The following is a 20,533-nucleotide window of genomic DNA, read 5'->3' on the forward strand; positions in this document are numbered from 1 at the left end:
GTAAAGTAGCACTACCTCTTCCCAGAGTCTATAAATTAAATGCCTGAGCTCCAATTTTGCCACCCACTTATGTAGCACTTTTAACATGCCTCAGGCCTCTCTTTGCAGCCTGTATGTGTGCAGTTTTAAACTGCCATTTCGACCTGGAAAATTAAACCTTTTGCCAAGCCCAAATATTTCTTTTTAATACATATAAGACATGCCTATAGTAGGCCCTCAATATCCCAGAGGGCAGGGAGCATTGTATTTAAAGAGTAGGAAATGTAGTTTTAAGGTTTACATATCCTGGTAGTGAAAAACGTTTACATTTGTTTTTCACTATAAACTCACCCAGAGGATTACATTGGAGTTACCTTATTTCATTTAATAAATGTAATTTCCTAAGGGTAACAGGTTTTTATTTCATGTTTGGAGCCTTTGGAATTACTACGAAACATACTAACTTATGGTGAAGTTGGATTTTAAATTACATTTTTGAAAATGTCACTTTTAGAAAGTTGGTATTTTCCTGCCTTCATTATGTGATGCCTGCAGCCTGTCTCTGAGTCACACAACAGGGTGTAGTTGACGGTTAGGCTTTGTGTATTACTCCTAGATAGCCACACACAGTGGCGAGTTTAGGTGTGACTGGATGGGCCATCACTGGCAGGATGGGAGGAAGGAGCTAGGCATAGCCCCACTTACACCTGAATAGACTGTGTCCTGTCTACCCAAACTGCATACCTCCTGTAGTTAGGCTGGAGCTAGGGCCTGGAAGGCAGGGCACCTGTGCACTTCAAAGACCGGCCTATAGAAGCTTCTCCCCACTTCAGAGGCACAACTGGGTATAAATACTGGACCTAAGACACCAATTCTTCAGTACACATCTGCACCTACGGATACTATGCCAGAAAGGACGACTGCTAAAAGGACTGCCACTCTGCTATACTGCTGCTCTGAAGGACTGCTGCCCTGCTGCCCACTTCCCTGGGTGAGAAGGACTGGACCTGCATCTTTTGAACCCAGAGCGGCTCCAAGGGGTAATTGGCTGACCACCTGATCTGAAGCCTCCGGGAAGCAACTGACTTCATCACAACCTTGCACCTGTACTTGGACTCTGCCGTCTGTGGGTCTACCCTGCTAAGTGGTGTCACCTCAGTCCTGGTATCTTGGAAGTGGTTTTAAGGTACTCCTCCAGCCTCTCTGAATCCAGGGGAACCAACACATCTCTTCTGCTGCTCGGCGCAAGCCCAAGCAGAACCAATGCATCGCAGAAGCTGCATGGATTGGATCAGTTGCAATAACCCGCATCACTTAGTTGCCCATTGGGGACCACCTCTGCGCGATGCATCCTTGGTGCAAGCCTTTGCATCTCATGGTGACGATGCTGGACTCCACATCACAGTCCTGCAGCACCTCGAAACTGACACATCACACTGACTGTGTGCTGCATCCGCGACGCCGGATTTATCCTTGGAAGCCCTGTCGACAGGATGCTCGACGAAGGTGTAGGCTCTCGCAGTGCAGCCTCGCTGCATCTCAGAACCAACATATTGCTTCTGCTGTGCCACTCATCTTCAACGAGGATCCTTGCATCACACCGCAAACCAAGATTGAAGGTACCTTGTTCAGCAGGCCTAACTGGGTGCCTTTAGCCAGCCAGCGCTCCACCACTGTCAGCCTGAACCTGTGACTTTGTCCCAGTTCGACTTGACCAGATATCTACAGTTGGTGCTTTGTGCCTTTTGGCACCACTTTCACAAAATTCTTTAAAATTGCTTGTCTCTGGTTCTACTGAAAGGAGTTTTGTTGTTATGGTCTTGTTTATTTATTAAAGAGAGTTTTATTCTTGGTGTGGATCCTTTTTGTTTAGTATTTTCCACTTAATTACTGTTTGAAATGTGGCACATATACTTTACTTATGCCTCCGGCTGCTCTGTGCCAAACTACCATAGGGTTGCAGTGCACAAGTTCATTTAGGGTTGACTTGTCCCTCACCATGACATGATTAGTGGTTGCTGCTTGACTATGGCTCACAGTCACCCAACAACCCAATTTCTTACATTGGTAATCAGCGGTGAGGATTGTGTTTGTGCAGTGATTAGTGGTTGAGATTAGGGCTTGTGTTTGTGCGGTACCATACAGTGATGTTATGTATACCACCATCCCCCATCTGAGACCATTCTGAATTTTTAATTTTCCTTGATTGGCCTTTTTGCTTTTTCTGAATTCTCTCCCTGAATGTTTTCCCTAAAACTGCACCTGCAAGAATGGAGTTTCAGCTGGCCAGCATGGATTCCTACATTGGGGCCTAGCTCAAGGAATTCTGCAAGGAAAGTGGACTTCCATCAAAGAGCACAATTAGGAAGGTGGAGCTGTGTATGCTCTGAGTCTAAAGGAGCTGGACATCAAGCTAGGCAGGCAGGGCCGAGCAGGGATAGTGGCAGTGTGCTTGCAATGCCCTCCGAAGACAAGAGGGTCCATGTTCCTAATGGTCTGGTGCCCGACATTGTTGTGGGATATGAAATTGTCAAGTGGTTTAAAGCTCATGAGATGCACAGGATCCCTGAGGAGGTTTGGGGGTGCTAACCCGGTAAAGTACATCCATAGTGAGGAGAGTGACACCGTACTGGCCCTGGAGAAGGGGGACGGGGTGAGATCCCACCCTCGCCCATGAAGGAAGCCCTTGTTAGGAAGTATGGCTTTACCATAGAGAAGTATAGCAGGTGTTTAAGGACAGTCAGAAACTGAGTGAATTGTGTGGTTTCCTTTTGCAAGGCACTGGATGGCTGGATGAAGGGCAGTGAAGTAAAGGATCATCAGGGGCTGCAAAATTTGATTGCAAAAGAGCACATGTTTGGTCTTTGTTTTGCAGATCTGTGCCAACACCTGATTGATAGTAAGCTCACTGACCCAGGGAGCTTGCTAAGGAGGCAGACTGCTGGGACAGCACCAGGTTCCACAAGAAGGTAGAGAGCACCACAAGGGTGGACAGGGTTCCCACCAGAAGGAGAGGGGGGACAAAAATAAAGCTAACAAGTCCTCTAAAGGCCCACAAAAAACATTCAGGATGCCCAAAACCCAACTGAGAAAAAGTGCTTCCCTGACGATAATTCCTCAATGAATGCACCCCCAAGTGCTATTAGTGCCAACAGAAAAGGCACTTCAAGAGGGATGCCAAGTGGGCACAGCCCCCTACTCGTGGGCAGTCATTGAGACTGGCTAGTATAGCGCTTGGGAAGGATATTGTCCCAGTTAGTGGGAGGAATAGCGTAGTGGTTACTCTAGTGTGCCTGGCTGGCGGAGAGATGGTGCAGAGAACTCAAATGCCTAGTATCACTAGGAAATACAGGCAGTGGGTCACCATCAATTGGCAGAGGGTAGAGGCTCTGAGAGACACTGGAACCAGGATGACAACTGTCAGATGCCATCTGATGCTCTAAGATCAGGTAGTCCCTAATGCATTCCACCACGTTGTTGCAGCTGACTGCCATGAATCACTACCTAGTGGCTCTGGCTCCTTGAAGGTAGATATGGTACCTTTGCCTGTGTATTGTCTGCTTGGCAGTGACCTAGAGCACACCATCTTAAAGGAGGTGGAATTCGAATCACACTTAGAGATGTTAGGGTTGCCTGAGTGGGTGTGCCTGACTAAACACTCCATGGTCATCCGAGAGGGTAAATATGAGGTCCTGGAGCCTGGAAGAATGGCCCAGGTGCCTACTAAAAAGAGGGAGGGAAAGGAGTGCTGGCTGGAAAGTCCTTTCTGAAACTCCTACGGTCCAGGAGGTGGTTGAACCTGAAAGGGACACCCCAGAGCCTACAGGGAAGGACGTTGCAGCTCTGGGAAACCTGACTGACTAGGCCAACTGGCAGCAGGAATGGGATCCCACCAGGAATGAGTTCTGCAAGGCACTGTATGAGTGCCCTACTTTTCAGGGCCTATGGCCGCAGTCCAAGTCCCAGGCAGCTAGCGACACCTTTGGTGATCATTTGATTTACTGGGAGAATTGTCTTCTGAATAGCGAGCCTATGGTTCCTGAGCTTGGTGCAACACAGGTGTTGGAGGTCCCCCAGTGCTACTGGGCCTTCCTACTGGAGCTGGCTCACAATGTACCCCTGACAGGTCATCTAGGGCAGGACAAGACCTTTAATATGCTTGTCACCCAGTTTTATTTGCCCTAGGTGAGGAGGGCCTCAGATGCTTTCTGAAGGTCATGTACTATCTGCCAGGGTATTGAGAAGTCAGGTGGGGAAGTGCAAGGCTTCCCTGAAACCTTTCTCTGTCATTGGCACCCGCTCTGAAAGGGTGGACATTAATGTTGTTGGGCCTTTGGACCCCAAGACAGCCATGGGCAACAGGTTCATTCTGGTCTTGGTAGAGCATACCACCAAGTACACTGAGGTTATCTCCCTGAGGACGGTGACTGTACCCACAGGGGCCATGGCACTGATGGGCAGATTTACCCATGTGGGATTCACCAAGAAGGTGGTGTTGGACTGGGGTACCAACTTCATGTCGGAATACATGAGCGCCATGTGGAATGAGTGTGGAGAAACCTACAACTCTACTCCTTACCACCAACAGCCTTTTGGCTTGCTGAGAGGTTCAACCAGCCCCTCAAAGGCATGATTCTGGGGCTACCAGAGTCCTTGAGGTGGAAGTGGGACGTCCTATGTCTGTTGTTTGCGTACCAAGATATATTCCAGATGGGAGGTTGGCTTCAGCCTCTTTGAGCTTCTGTATGGGCACCTAGTGTGAGGACCTCTCAGTCTGGGAAACGAGGGGTCAGAGCAAACTCCCAGGAAGGCCCCCCTAGACGTGGTCAGCTAAATGCTGGCACTCTGTATCCAGATGAAGCTCTTCTGTAAGCAAGCTAAGGCAATTCTAGAAGTCACCCAGGAGGTAATAAAACAATGGTACCACCTTAAGGCCTCTCTGGTCGAGCTTCAGCCTGGCCGAAAAGTGTGGGTGATGGAACCTGTGGAACCCTGGGCCCTGTAAGACCGTTGATCTGGGCCCTCAGAGGTGAAAGGGTGCAAGAGTGAGGTCACCTGTCCAGTGGACCGTAAGTCTCCCAGGAACCCTTTAAGGGTTCAGCATGTCAGTCGCCGAAGCCCCACTTCGAGAGGTCTGAGTTAACCATGCTCCTGGTTTTGGGTGATGGGGAGGAAGAGGAGACTGCACCTCTCCCTGACCTCCTATCTTACAAGGAACGGTCATCTCCCTGTCTTCTTCAACCTATGCATGCTCTGCAAAATATTTCACTGACTCCCTATTGACATCAGAAGCATGGTCACACAGGCCATTATCACCAGCAGACTCGACTACGGCAATGCACTCTATGCTGGCATCACAAATCAACACTTACCAAGACTCCAGACCACCCAGAACGCGCAGTCAAGCATATCTTCCACATCACCTGCAATGTACACATAACCCCCTACGTCAATGGCTACCAATCCAGGAGGGATGCCATACCAACTGCTAGCTTGCACATACAAAGTTCTCCACAACATCGGACCTTCTACCTCAACCAGAGCCTTAACTTCCACCAACCCACCAGGCGAATGCGCTTAGCCTCACTTCTTCTTACACAAGTACTCTGCATCAACAGGAGCAAGTCAGAAGGACACTCCTTTTCCTAAATCACCGCCAAATTCTTGAATTACCTTCTACACCACATCAGGACCTCCCGATCTCTTCTCCAATTCTGCAAGGAACTGAAGACCCTGTTTTTTTACTAGGAGCCTGATCTGCCAGCTCACCTGCTCCAGCACCTGGATACCTCACGGGTGTTGAACACACTGTACAAATCAACATAACATATGACATAACATTTAATATTACACATAATATAACATATATCATAATATAATATTACATAATATACAACACATCATATAGCATAACATTTGACATAACATATAAAATATCATAAAATCTCCCTCGCCCTGACCCCAGAGCAACAAAGAGACTGCCACCAGTTGTTGGGATAATTTGCTTTCTCTATTCTCCCTTACCCTGGGACCCACTACATGGTGTATCCGTGATATTGACACTGGGGACAGCACACTGGTGAAGAGCAATATCTCCTGGCTGTCTGATAAGGTGGGAGCCAGCATTATAGAGGCAGTTTCCAAGTTGCTGGAGTTAGGTGGCTATGGAGCCTCCAAATTGCCCTTGGTCCATCCCAGTCATATTGGTCTCGAAGGCAGCTCCTCCAGGTCCTACCCCAGAATTTAGAATCTGTGTGGATTACTGGGTACTCAGTACAGTCACCAAGACTGACATGCACTGCATCCCCAGAACTGGTGAGCTCATAAATCAGTTGGAAGCTGCCATGTTCCTCAGCACATTTGACTTAATGTCTGGTGTAGGAAAGTGCCCCTTTTTGACATGGTCACCTCCACTGTTTGCCTAGTATTTGATATAATTTTGCTTCTTGCTAACCGGGTCCTGAGTGCCAGATCTCTTCCCTGAAACTCTTCAATTGTTCCCCAATAGGCAATACCTTTGGTCCCCTGAACCTGAGACCCTACCTGTTGCAAAAAGAACCCCCTAGTGCACCTGCAGCTCCAGTGGTAAGTCTCCACATGGGATCACAGATGGGCCCTGACCATGTCAGAGAGCTCACAGAAGAAGCAACTTTAGTCTCAGAAAGTGGGGTGGATGTAGCTGCCCTGGCTGTCTGGCCCGGTAATCTGGAAAGGTATAGACAACAGCCTCATATAAATGGGATCAGAGTTGAAGCACTGAGGGATACAGTTGCAAGTGTCACCATGTTGACAGAAAACTGATATCCCCATAACAGTATCTGACTGGAAAATCTTTCACAGTCATCAGTGCTGACAACCAAACTAAGGTCCATCCCATGGCAATGGTGTCCTTATAGTGGGGAGTGGTAACTGGCCAGAAAAAGGTGGTGGTATCCTCTGCCGTTCCTGTAGCCTGCCTGCTAGGAAATGATCTGGAGTACTCAGCATGGGCTGGGGTTGAAAGAAAGACCCATGCAGCTATGCTGGATATACCTGAATGGGTGTGTGCGAAAACCAGAACACAATGCAAAGCTCAATGTGAAAAAGAGGTGCTGAAACCTAGAATAATGGCAGGAAGTCTAATAAGCCAGCTTCCGAGCAGGCCCAAGCTCAGGTCCCCTACTCTCAGGGGGATGACCTGTCTTCCCTTGAGGGAACTGAGCCCCAGGACCTTGTGCCTTATACAGCAGAACTGCTAGGCCCAGGGGGACCCTGTAGGAAAGAGCTATGCCAGGGGCAGAGGGCCTGTCCTACTCTTGAGAGCTTGAGACAGCAAGCTGCTGACCAGGAAAAGGGAGATGTCAGTGGCTCCCACAGAACCTGTTGGGAGGAGGGACTTCTGTATACCGAGGCCAGAGCACCTAAACCTGGTGCCACTAGGAGACTGGTAGTGCCTCAGGTTTATAGAGGTCCTACTCACTTTGGTTCATGACATCCCCTTAGCTGGGCATCTTGGCCAAACCAAATCCTGGAGTAGGTTGGTACCTCTCTTCTACTGGCCAGGTATGTCACAGAAAGTGAAGGAGGTTTGTAACTACTGTGTCACCTGTCAAGCCAGTGACAAGACAAGTGGCCACCCAAAGGCCCCCTGAATTCCACTTCCATTGGTTGGGGGTTCCCTTCAAAATGGTAGGGGTTGATGTTGTTGGCCCCTTAGACCCTCCAACAGCATCAGGGAACAGATTTATACTGGTGGTAGTGGATCATGCTACCAGGTACCCTAAAGCTATACCCCTTAGGACTACCACTGCTCATTCAGTTGCTAGGGCTCTACTCATTATTTTTACTAGAGTGGGCTTCCCTAAGGGGGTCATATCAGACGGACGTAGTAACTTCATATCTGTATACCTCAATGCCATATGGAATAAATGTGGAGTGACTTATTAGTTCACACCCCCATATCACCCACAAGTAAATGGTTTAGTTGAGAGATTCAGCATAGCAATGAAATGGATGATTGCAGGACTCCCTAAGAAACTCAAAAGGAGATGGGATATCCGGTTACCATGTTTGCTGTTCACCTACAGAGAAGTGCCACAGAAAGGAGCAGGGTTTTCCCCCTTTGAACTTCTCTTTGGTTGTCATGTAAGGGGATCACTGTCTAGTGAGGGGCGGCTGGGAGAGCCCTCTCAAAGAGCCCAAACAATACATTGTGTACTATGTGCTTGGTCTATGTTCAAGGATGGCTTGGTACATGAAAAAAGCATACGAAATCCTTGAGGCCAGCCAAGAACTCCAGAAGCTCTGGTATGATCAAAAGGATGCTATGGTGGAGATTCAACCAGGGCAGAAGTTGTGGGTACTTGAGCCTGTGGCTCTCAGGGAACTCCAGGACAAATGGAGTGTCCCCTACCTTATCCTTGAAAAGAAGAGCGAGGTCACCTATCGGGTTGACCTAGGCACTCCTAGGAACCCTCAGAGGGTTATCCATGTGAACCGCTTAAAGCTCTTATGACAGGGCTGATGTGGCCATACTGATGGTCACTGATGAGGATCTGGAAGAAAAGAGTGAGCCTCTCCCTGACCTTGTTGATGGAGTGGGCTTTTCAAACACCCTCACTGCCCAGCAGCAAGGTGACTGCAGGCAAATCCCACAGCAGTGTGAGTTATTTTCCCTCACCCCTAATCAGACTAACTGGTATGTCCATGATGTGGACTCTTGTGACCACATGCCTCTGAAAAGCAAAATATATAGACAGTCTGACCAAGAGAAGGATTGCATCAGAGCTGAAGTAGGGAAGATGCAGGATTTAGGGGTAATGTAATCGAGCCATCTGACAGTCACTGGGCCAGTCCAGTGGTCTTAGTCTCCAACCTCATTCCAAGGGAGGTAAACCAAAGCAGAGGTTTTGCGTGGACTATAGCGGTGTTAATGCTGTAACCAAGACAGCCTATTCCAAGGGCAGATGAACTGATTGACAGATTAGGAACAACCAAATTTCTCAGTACTTTTGATTTGACATCAGGGTGCTGGCAGATTGGCCTGACACTTGAAGCAAAAGAAAGATCAGCATTCTCGACTCCAGATGGACATTACCAGTTCATTGTTATGCCATTTGGTTTAAAGTATGCCTTTGCCACCTTCCAAAGGTTGGTGACTAAGGTCCTTGCTAGGTTGGAAGACTTTAGTGCAGCATATCTTGGTGAAACTGCTGTATTTAGCTCCACTTGGCAGGATCACCTAATATACCAAGGTAAGTTTCTTAATGTAATGCGAAATGCAGGCCTCACTATCGAGGCAAGCATGTGCAAGATAGGACAGGGTAAGGTTGTATTCTTGGGTCACGTGGGTGGTGGAGACAAGTTCAACCACAACAACCCAAGATCCAGACCATTCTGGACTGGGAAGCTCCAATCACCGACACCCAAGTCAGGGCATTCCTTGGCTTGACTGGGAACTACAGGAGGTTCGTGAAGGGGTATTGTTCCATTGTGGCACCCCTCACAGAACTGACCTCAAAGAAAATGCCAAAGAAAGTAAACTCAGCAGTGAGCTGTCAAAAGGCTTTTGACAGTCTGGAAGATGCAATGTGCTCAGCACCCATTCTAAAAGCTCCAGATTATTCTAGGCAGTTCATAGTGCAGACAGAATGCTCTGAACAAGGGATAGGAGCAGTCCTATTCCAGGCCAATGATGATGGCCATGACCGACCTGTTGCTTAGATAATCAGGAGGTTACCCCCCAGAGAGCAGTGTTGGAGTGCTACTGAGAGGGAAGCCTTTGCTGTGTCTGGTCCCTGAAGAGTTTGAGACCATTCTTATTTGAGTCTCACTTCCTTGTTCAAACTGACTACAGGCCTCTTGGATGGCTGATGCAAATGAAAGATAAAAACCCCAAACTGTTGAGGTGGTCCATCTCTCCTCAGGGAATGGACTTTACAGTGCAACACAGACCTGGGACAGACCACCCCAATGGCCTTTCCCAGTTCTTCACCTTGGACAATGAAAACTCCCTTGGAAAAGGTTAGTCTCATTTTCTTTCGTTTGGAGAGGGTGTAGGTAAGTTCCCCTTTTTGACATGGCCTCCCCCCTTTTTGCCTGGTATCCGATGCACCCAGGTGTAAGTAGCCCATTGGCTAATACCCTACATTCCCTGAAATGCCTCTATATTCAGTAATAATAATAATACTTTATTAAGGCAGCAGGTGTTTCCCCACTCTTCAGGCATCCTGCTTACTTTTCTTAGGTGTTTGATTTTACTCAACCACGGGGTACGTGCAAATTTGTCTAATTGAATGTCACCAATCAGTGCTTCCCTCAATAGGCCCAGTTCCTCTGTGGACCACAAACACACCCAGTAGAACAATTATTTAAAGGATGGCATGGTCTATTCCTTGTAAAGAGAGGTCCATGCGACAGGGGATTAGGTAAGTGCTCTGAGGGAGGGTGAACAATAACCTTAGAAATTTATTTTTAGTAACAATAAGTGCAGACATGTCAGCCCATCCCCAGAGCTCTGCCCCATACGTGGCACCTGCTATGGCAGTAGCCCTATGGTCCATAAGGGCAGGGGAAACAGCATCACTAGAGGTGGCCTTGTATTTTCTAGCTATAGCAGAAGACCTTTGGAAGAGAACTGCCCTGCACTTCTCAACCTGAGGTGCCCAGAACAGATTTGCAGAAGTTCTAATGCCCAAATAATCAAAGCACTTGACTTGCTCCAAGGGCACCCCATCCAACCACATCCTACCTCTAAAAGACCTGTGAGAGTTAGGGAGTCATGAACTTAGACTTGGGAGGATTCACCTCTAGACCTCTAGCGGAGCAAAAGTTAGAGAAGCTATCCAGGAGTACTTGAAGACCTGATGGTGTTCTAGAGATAAGGAATGTATTGTCTGCAAACATGAGTATTGGCAGGCTAATGCCTGCAGATTTGGGAGCGCCATGTCTGCATTGGGCTAGCCAGTCGACAGCTCCGTTTATATACAGGTTAAAAAGCGTGAAAGCTATTACACAACTTTGCGGACCCTACAATTAATTGGAATCCTTGGGGTAAGGTCCCCACAATTGTTCCACCTAAACTGACCATATGTATGTGTATGCTGAAGCCATAAGATTCTCAGAAGGCCTGCAGGGATGTTGTAGGAATCAAGAATCTTCCAAAGGCTTTCCCTAGGTACAAAGTCAAAAGCCGCTCTTAAATCAATAAAGGTGACATAAAGATGGTCCAGCCTGATGGTTATGTACTTCCTGCATGTCAGTACAATGCGGAAGACTTGGTCCACGGCTCAAACCTTTGAACTAAAGCCTGCTTGGCAGTCTGAAAGTATTTTATTATCTGACATCCAAGATTATAATCTTACCAACACCTGCCTGCAGAATGTATTTTTGGCTGTTGTCAATCAGGCTTATCGGTCTGTAGTATATCCCCCATACCCTTTCTAGGGTTGAACACAAAGCACTCTGTCCCTGGTGTGGTCTCTCTGTGGGCTTTTAACCATGCCCATGTCAAGCCCATCGGTTTGGTTGGTTCGTAGGCTTTCCTTTTAAAATTAGCTTGATTTAATTAGTGAAAGGCATGCGTACATCCGGTGTTTGGCCCTCCTTGAGCGCATCGGGCAACTACTGAAAACATACGAGGCTCCATGTTTTCCGTATGGTTTCTGCAATACTTTTTCTCTTCATTTCGTAGGCAGCGCGATCTCGCTGGGCAGTAGTAGAGCGCTTTGCATTACATCAACCATGTTACATGGATATTTGCACTTTTGCTAGTTAAATGGATAATTGTACTTTTGCCAGTTACATGGATAATTGCACTTTTGCTGGCTACATGGAAATTGCACTATCGCCAATACGTTTCACTGCAAGCGAACTTCTGTTTCCTTTTGTGTGTTTCCTTTGCGCTTATGGCGGCCGTCTGCTCAGCTCGCTTATGTGAAACTGTTTTACTTTTCAGTTTATGTGGCAAGAAAAGTCCGGTTAGGAGATTACAACGCTAATAGCATCAACTCGAGAAAACGCAAGACCCATTGCATTGCAAATGCTTGCTATATATTGAGACTTAAGGGTGGGGGTCTCCTCCTCTCTGCTCACAGTAGTATTTCCCAAGGCATTCAGGTAGGGAATCCAGATGTCAGGTTGAAAAAGGTACGAGTTACCGGCAATATCATCCTGTCCCAGTGCTTTCTCTACTTTCATTTGTTTCGGAGCCAGAGCTGTTTCCTCTCTGCTGAAAACTAGAAGATTGCCTAAGCTAGCCCCTGTCGTAAGTGATAGATGAGCTAAAATGCAGTAATTTTCCTTCTGTTCCAATTATTTCAGATCTCCCTCAATTCTTGGGCCCTCATTAGATAGAAAGGCTGTGGGAGAATCTGAGTTGACTTTGGGTATGTCCTTGTGCTAGTCTTCATAGAGCTCACCAAAGTGAGCTACCCAGTCCTATGGTTCTACCACTGTTTCCAAGTGGTGGTCTGTGGTACAGGAACCCTCTGCTAAAGGATTCCAGAAGCCCTTGATGTTCCTATTCTGCAGGGCATCTTCCAGTTCTTCCCATTGCATCTTTTCCCATTGTATTTTGGCTTGTGTCAGGGTGGTCATATATTATTTTCGTGCTACGAAGATGGCTCCTCCTTCTTCCTTTTTAATTGCTTCTAGAAGTTTAGTTTTAGCTAGCCTGCACTCACTTGTAAACCAACCTAAGGGTTTTTGTGCATAGTATGCTCTTCTGCCCACTTTTGTTAAAAGAGGTTTGAGTGATGCCATTAGTTCACAGTGAGTACTCACGAGGTTTGTATTTGCCTTATCCTGACCATCTAGTGAGGATAATTTATCCACTAATAAATTGTAAATTTGGGTTTAGATATTGGTATTGGTTGCAGTCCTTTGCCATTTTATACACCGACTGTTATTACTAGACTCCTCCATTGGGCTTATACGTTTATTAACTGAGAGATTAATGCTCAGAAACGGTTCTCTACAAAAGAGGGTGCTCAGTGCATCATGGTCACTATCTGGCCTTGCGACTTCCTTCAAGTCTAAAATGTAATGCTATAACAAGCTGTCTAAAAAGATGTAGTCAATGTTACTTGAGCAAAGCCTTCTCTTAAACATTGGTTGAGGGGGAAATCTGAGGGCGTGGACCCATTCACTATCTTTAACTCATGGGTTGCTAATAAATCGACAATTTGTGCAGAGATCTAGGCAGCCTGATCATATTGTCAGTTGATACTTAAGAAAATCTCCTGGGTTCGTTCATTAAGACTTCCTGGCCCAAACTCTTAATGCCTAAAGGGATACGGGTCTTACAGTTTCCTGCAATGACTTTTTGATAGTTATTGTTTAACTCCTCAGTCAGAGCTTATAAGCACTCTACTCTTCCCAGGTGCACCTTAGGGGCTACCGACCGTGCATAGGTGTTAAAGATGATGATGTTCCTGACCCCTGACTTAAAGCCAGTGATAATTGCTATACCTACAATATCGCTACTTATAACTGGAATTTGCTTAACTCCATTGAAAAGGTTCATCCTTAATCATATCAACAACCCTCCTGACGTCCTTCCTGAGCTTGAGGGATCTGCACTGGAGGAAAATGTAATGTACCTTGATCTAAAGACCAGTTCAGTTGCCCAGGTTTCTTGCAGTAAGATTAGGTGATGCTGGTCAATGAATTATCCTCATTCAGAAGCCTCCATTTTGGCCCTAACTCCTGCAACGTTCCAGGACAGTAATCTCAAACTGGTATTTTCACAAGACCTTGTCCCCATTTCCTGCCCTGCTGTATTCAGTGGTCGGGTCACTCATGTCACTGGGGATTTGGGGTCTCTGATGTGTACCCTCAGATTTCCTACCTGTGAGCATTTAACATTGGATGTTGGGCTCATAGCTTCAATGAAAGATTTTGTTTCCTGCCCTGGGGATATAACAGTCTTGTTCCGCTCCTGTGTCAGTCAGTCAGAGTCTGATAAGTTGGCTGCATGAACCATAGTTGAGGTAGAAGAGGGCGGGAAGGGCAGGTAGGGCTTGGGGCGAAATGCTGATGTAGTTTGGGGAAGATGGGGAGCATTGACCTTGAGTCTTATTTGAGAATCAATAGGAGTCCTAACTCTATGTTCTAGTGATATTAAGCCCTCTGTGATCTCATAGTTTGCCAGCTTCAAACCAATGTAGTTGTGTGATAAAAGTTTATTGCTAAATCGAGTGGCCATGAGGATGTTCTCTCTAATAACTGATCTACATCCCCACACATCCCCTCACCTTACAGAGCCAATGCGTTACCTTGTTCGTTAGTGAATCAGGCACCAGTATGCAGCTTTGGGACATTGATCAAAAATAAGTCATAGTCCATTTTACAGGGTGACAGAGGACTAGTGAAAGAGCACAGATGGATTGAGAAGACATGAGGCTCTTGGGGGTTAATATATGGCCCTGTGTGCCTTCTGGGGCAAAGGTTTGCTACCTAACCTTCCCGGGTTGACAGGTTTACTTCGAGGGCTCTTAGGGATTTTATCAGGTACCTCCGCTATTATGCCCACATTAGATCTATATGCCTCAGGGGTACATGGTGTTCGGCATGAGGGTAGAGTGATAGTGTTAGTGCTGCAAGCCTCAGATTCCTGTTGACCTACAAAAAAGTACACTCAAAAGCCAGAAAAGCAAAGTCCAAGGAAGAAGCACCTGACTTGGCCCCAGCCCTGCCAGAACGTCTGCTGTTACCGACGATTTGCGCCAAAGCTGACTCGTCCTGCAAGCTGCTGTGCCTCCAAAAGCCTGAAAGGCCTGTCTGCCTTCAACAAAGACCCAGCATCTTGCAGGGACCCCAAAACAACTGTGAGGATTCTGGACCCCAGAAAACCTGACACCGGAAAGCACCAATGCACTTGGCCACCTAGTCCTAGTTGAACTGGGCCAATGGTCCCCCAGCCCTCCAGAGACAAAGCACACCTTGGACTTGCCCACTGTGGACTCGCCGCCGCCGCCTGCAGCCTATGCCCGTAGGCCCCTCAATTGGGAATGCTCCCTGTAGAGAAAACCCCATGCCTCAGGACACCTCTGCACCCGTTGCCCCTGGCCAGTGGAGAAGAGGACCAACGGTGTCCCTCCATCCCCTGGCATCTCGAGACTTGAACCCACCTGTTGGTTCTTCCTGACTGGACTTCCTATCCAGACCTGCAGCTTCTTTTCAACCGGACCGATCCCCATTGACTAACATTGGCACCCAACACCGTACTAGACCTCTGCACCCTGCCACCCCAATGCTGCCCAATGTGACCTGTTGGTGTGGTCCTGACACTTGCCAAATACTTACCTTAGGTCCAGAAGATTGGTCCCGTAAGTCGCTGTACTATACCTGAATGCTGTCCTTGTTTTTCTCACCATAGGATAACATTGCAGCTTTTCAGAAATTGCATTGTCTACTTTTTTAAACTGTAAAGATTTCTCTTGCAAAATGTACTTTCCTGATTTTATTGCTTCTGGTGCCAAAATATATATAAAGATACTCGTTATTTTTATAGATTGGTGTGGATCTCCTTCTTGAGTCGTGTGTCTCATTTATTGAGTGTGTGTGTATTTGCAGATGTTTAAACTCCTCTCTGATAAGCCTAAGGGTGCTTGACCACACTACCCCCTAAAGAGAGCACTTTGGGATTGCTAGAGTAAGCCCCTGTCCACTAGTAAGGGAACCCCTGGACTCTTTGCACGATATGTCATTTTGATATATCACTTAAAGAGCCAGCTTCCTACATCTGAGTACTGGCATACTGCCTTACCCGAGGGGGCTAAAGAGCGGTCTGCATACTCCACCAAGGAAAGCCACTTCGAGTTCAGTGTGATGCCCTTCGGTTTGAAGAACGCGCCTGCCACCTTTGAGGCTGATCAACCAGGTCCTAGCTGGGCTCGAGCACTTCAGTGCCACCTACTTTGACGACATTGCAGTCTTCAGCTGGGAGGCCCATTTGTGCCACCTCAAGGTAGTGCTTCAGGCTCTGCAGAGGGCAGGCCTGACTATCAAGGCCAGTAAGTGCCAGATAGGGCAGGATTTGTGCTTTACTTGGTACACCAAGTGGGAGGAGGCAAGGTACACCCCCTCCAGGCCAAATTCCAAGTTGTTTTTGTAAACCCCCCCCAGGACCCAGTCAGAGGTGAGAGCTTTCTTAGGCCTCTCTCGTTATTACAGGAGATTCGTCAAGGGATATGGCACCATTGTTGCACCCTTGATAGATCTAACTTCTAAGAAGCAGCTCAGACAGGTGATCTCGATGGAGGCATTTTCGAAATCTTCTGACATCCTGAAGGAGGCCATGTGCACAGCACCCATGCTCAATGCCCTTGACTTCTCCAAGTAGTTCATTGTGCAGACAGACCCCTCAGAGCATGGTATAAGGGCATTGCTTTCACAGCTGAACAAAGAGAGCCTGAATCAACCTGTAGCCTTCAACAGTAGGACATTACTTCCCCAGGAAGAGTTGTAGAGTGCAATAGAGAAGGAAACCATTGCAGTAGTTTGGGCATTGAAAAAGCTGAGACCACACCTGTTTGGTCCTCACGTCTGAGTTCAGACAGACCACTGTCCCCTCAGGTGGCTAATGCAGATGAGGGTTGAGAATCCCAAACTGTTGAGGTGATTCAACTCCCTACAGGGAATAGATTTTAACATGGAACACTGTCCTGGAATCGGCCACACCAATGCTGATGGTCTATCTAGGTTCTTCCGCCTTAGCAAAACTCCCAAGGGGTTGGGTAGTTTTCCGTATTTTCAGCGTGGGGATACATGTTAGACTGGGCATCCTTGGCATGGTTTTCCCCCTAACTTTTTCCCTTCGGACCTCCTGTTTTTGCTGACTTTGTGAACACTATACCACTACTAACCAATGCCAGTATGCTTGTGCTCTCCCCTTAAAGCATCTTGGATTGGCTAATACCCAATTGGAACATTGAATTTACTTGTAAAACCCTAGTAAAGTGGCACTACCTGTGCTCAGGGCTTGTAAATTAAATGCTACTAGTGGGCCTACAGCACTGATTGTGCCACCCGCTTCAGTAACACTTTAAACATGTCTAAGGCCTTCCCTTGCAGCCTCTGTGTGTGGCTTTTGCCCTAGAAAGGTTAACCTTTTGCCTGGCCTGAACCTTCATTTTTAAAACATATGTCACTCCTACGGCAGGCCCTAGACACCCCAAGGGGCAGGGTGCAATGTATTTAAAAAGTAGGACTTGTATTTTTACATTTTACATGCCCTGGTAGTGAAAAACATTTAAATTAGTGTTCACTACTGCTACGCTTACCTCTCCCACAGGATAACATTTGAGTTACCTTATTACATTTTAAGAATGTCATTTCCAAACGGGAACAGGTTCCCAGTTCATGTTTGCCGTCCTTGGAATTGGAACTGGACCCCGCCGCGGGTCGGAAACGGGACCCTGCGGGTTTTTGGACTGCCCACGATGCAACACTGTGTTGCTCTTACGAAGCATGCTGCTACTTGTTACTTAATGCCGTCTGCTTAAAAAAAATGCTTTCCCACATTTTTTCCTTTTATTTGATGCTACAAATAAATAAAAGGGAAAAAAGCTGCTGGGTAATTATGTAGGCATACACATACGTGTTGGACGCGCCTACTAAATGGCATGGCCAGCTGCATCATACGCTTTTTTATTATTATTTTTTAGCCATGCTGCAAAACATGACTTAAAACAGTGATAAAGCCAATAGGTTTCAAAGACGAGGTCTATTGAGTTTATCCGTGCTTGTTTTCATTCGGCTGTGTGAAAAATGTTATCCCTTCTCCTTCGGATAGGGCAAGATTTTTTCGAGGTGCTTGTTTATATTCTGTACCTATTGTAATTAGTTAGCCTGCTAAATTTGCACGCTTAAAGGTTTATGTGTTTGTTAATTCCTATTATTGACGGTAGTTGGTGAGGAGCTCTATCGCACAATCAGACAGAAGCTTTATTTCAGTATTTGGACCATGGTTTTAACCTAAATAAAAAGAATATAACGAAGCACCCACTTCTCTAAGGTTTCTCCTTTTATTTTTTCCCAGTTGAATTGTCATCTCTTTTTCCAAACACATTAATGCTTGGTTTGGAGATTCGTGTGAAAGTTTCAGACTACGTGAAAGACCGGATCAAGTCATTGAGGGCATCTCATCCTGGGCAGTACCAGAACATCGCTTGTATCCGCAGCAACGCCATGAAGTACCTTCCCAACTTCTTCAGGAAGGGCCAGGTAGGGTGCCTGGCTTTTACTCTGAAGTGAAACTGAAATTTTAGATGGCACATTGTATGATAAGTGAAAGTATCCAAAAAGACATAATTTTGAACCCCTTTATGGGTGCAGTAATGCAAGTATAAGCCCACGTTGCTACAAAAAATGTGCATAGTCTTATGAAATACGGTGTTTGAAATAAGTGTCATACATTCATTACTATGGTGCTAAGGCCAGATTTCATGATTCTACCGTATTACAGCCTACTAAATGAAATAATCTCTGCTCAGTGCATCAGTGCACAACTGGCCCTATACTCAAAAGGCCTTTTTCATGTTACTTTAACCCCTTGCGCTGTGATTCTTGTTAAATGCATTTGTTTACAACTGCTGCACATGAGAAAACTGCATGGCGTAAAACTTTTTAGAAGATCTGACGAGAGTAATATTCTGTTTATTGCCGTTGAAGAACCGGACGGGCATCATGATCAATTCGAGGCTTCTCTTGTATGTCGAGGCCCCTCCCCACAGTTCTTAGTGGTGGTAAATAGTGCATTCTGCACATCTGCATATATACCATATATGATACAAGTGTTGCGTTTTTCAACTTCTTTAAGGTACTATCCAGATGCCAGTGTGGTGATGCATAGTTAGTTAGCATGCTTTAGTATAACCTGGTGCTGAGAGTTCTACTGGTCCTTCGAAGTTCTATCCTTGCAGCCTGCCCTTAAACAAGAAAGATGGAGCTTAATGACTGTATGGCCTGGGGCAGGGGGTTTATGATGCCATTAGAAGGTTCTACCCACTGATGGTAGATTGTTCTAAACTAAACAGAGAAAACCAGAAAGATAAACTATAGACTGTTGGAGTCAAATGGAAATGTTTGGGCCTCCCTTTATCTAGTATTTTCAGTAGAGCTGCCAGCATTCCAGTGTAATAATATAGCTTCATAGACCACCACAGAGGAATATACTGGCCATTAACGGCCTGCTTCAGTGGTACTTGCCAGCCCCAAATACCTGATATATGTGGACTGCAAGAGCGCTGGGAAAGGGGAGGAGGAAGCCTCCACAGTTGCCTCCTCTCCCTCCGATAGGACGAACTGCTTCGCTCCTGTGGTTTGGAAAATCAGAGTGAGAGAGGGGCTTTTGAGACTTTACCAACTCGCTTATCTTCTTTCTACAGCTATCGCCAAATGGACAACCCACATGAGAAGGGTGGAGAGAGAGACCGCAGTATTTTCCCTCATTACCTTCTTAGCCCCTCTCATTTACCGGCACAACTGCTCGTAACCTGGGCAGGATGGTGGTGGGGAGAATAACCGCTATAGATTATTTTGAGGCAGCGGGTCTATACCGGCGTTTACAGCTTGGTGCCAATACGTTGTCCTCATCAGAGTTCCCAACATTCAGTGTTCTCATTTAACAGAGCCGGGACGTATACTTGAAAGTTTCGAATGCTTTTAAAAGACGGCGGAAAAATATTGCATTTAGAGCACGTACTACATTTATATTTCGTGTGTAACTGTGTGAGGCGGGGTACAGTTATGTGTGTAAGAGAGCAGTGTTGAGAACTAACTGGAAAATACAGTTTGGGGCGTTCTCAATTTGGGTAGGTATTAACAATTATATGTAAAAATTAGTAGCCTCTAATTTGCTTGCTGTTTAACCGATAGAGGGTTAGGATTCTCCTTTCGGCACTGACTTCTGCAAACGCCCTCCATAGCGCAACACGTCCTCGGGTACTCGATCACTTAATAAGTCTTTTTTATTTCATTTCTGTCACTTTGGCAATTGTTCACTTGAATGGAGGAACCAAATTCACTTTGGCTGTGACACAGAATGACTTGCATCTCTGAGTTCAGCCAAATATACCTAAAATAACCCAAAACCTCGCAGAAATGTCTATACTGAAGGCATTTTTAGAGGAAACGATTTTCAGGGGGATTTATTATTATTGCCTTACCCTGCGCAATGGTGTAACGGTGTAAGCAGCGTTCTCTCCATGGATTCATGCTGGACTCCTTGGACTGAGTTTCTGAAAAAAAGTTTAATTTTGAATTGTTTATTTTGAAAAAATACCTTTGTCAAACGCGCCTCTACCTTGTTCAAATGTAAAAGGAAATGAAAGGAATTAACAGATATATTTACTGAATGCTCCCAGATTTGTTGGGCTGGTCCGTCTGGGACCCCTAGCCGCGTCTCTGGATGAATATGAGGTAGGTTGTGATCAACACGGGCATACACTCCACATTGGATGGGGATGGTGGCGTGGGAGGGAGTGCTTTTAGGATTCAGTGTGGGGGGAGGGGAGGGGGGGGAGTTGCCACACATATTTGGCTCTGATTTATGATGCAGAGTGCAATGCTT

General features: G+C 46.4%; 1 protein-coding gene and 1 long non-coding RNA gene across 2 annotated transcripts in view; one reads left to right on the forward strand and one right to left on the reverse strand.

Annotated features, from left to right (window-relative positions):
* METTL1 (methyltransferase 1, tRNA methylguanosine) overlaps window positions 1-20,533 on the forward strand; it is a 108,029-nt gene that overhangs the window by 38,296 nt on the left and 49,200 nt on the right. Inside the window, exon 3 of the mRNA XM_069230921.1 lies at window positions 18,002-18,186. Coding sequence (XP_069087022.1) covers window positions 18,002-18,186 — 185 coding nt within the window. The remainder of the gene's footprint in view (window positions 1-18,001; window positions 18,187-20,533) is intronic.
* The window catches only part of LOC138292361 (uncharacterized), a 52,395-nt gene continuing 37,541 nt past the window's right edge, over window positions 5,680-20,533 (reverse strand). Inside the window, exons 2-3 of the long non-coding RNA XR_011202661.1 lie at window positions 20,130-20,201; window positions 5,680-5,787 (exon numbers count right to left, since the gene is read on the reverse strand). This is a non-coding gene — a long non-coding RNA (uncharacterized lncRNA). The remainder of the gene's footprint in view (window positions 5,788-20,129; window positions 20,202-20,533) is intronic.

The sequence above is a fragment of the Pleurodeles waltl genome, chromosome 4_2 (assembly GCF_031143425.1).
Source record: "Pleurodeles waltl isolate 20211129_DDA chromosome 4_2, aPleWal1.hap1.20221129, whole genome shotgun sequence".
NCBI classification, from domain to species: domain Eukaryota; kingdom Metazoa; phylum Chordata; class Amphibia; order Caudata; family Salamandridae; genus Pleurodeles; species Pleurodeles waltl.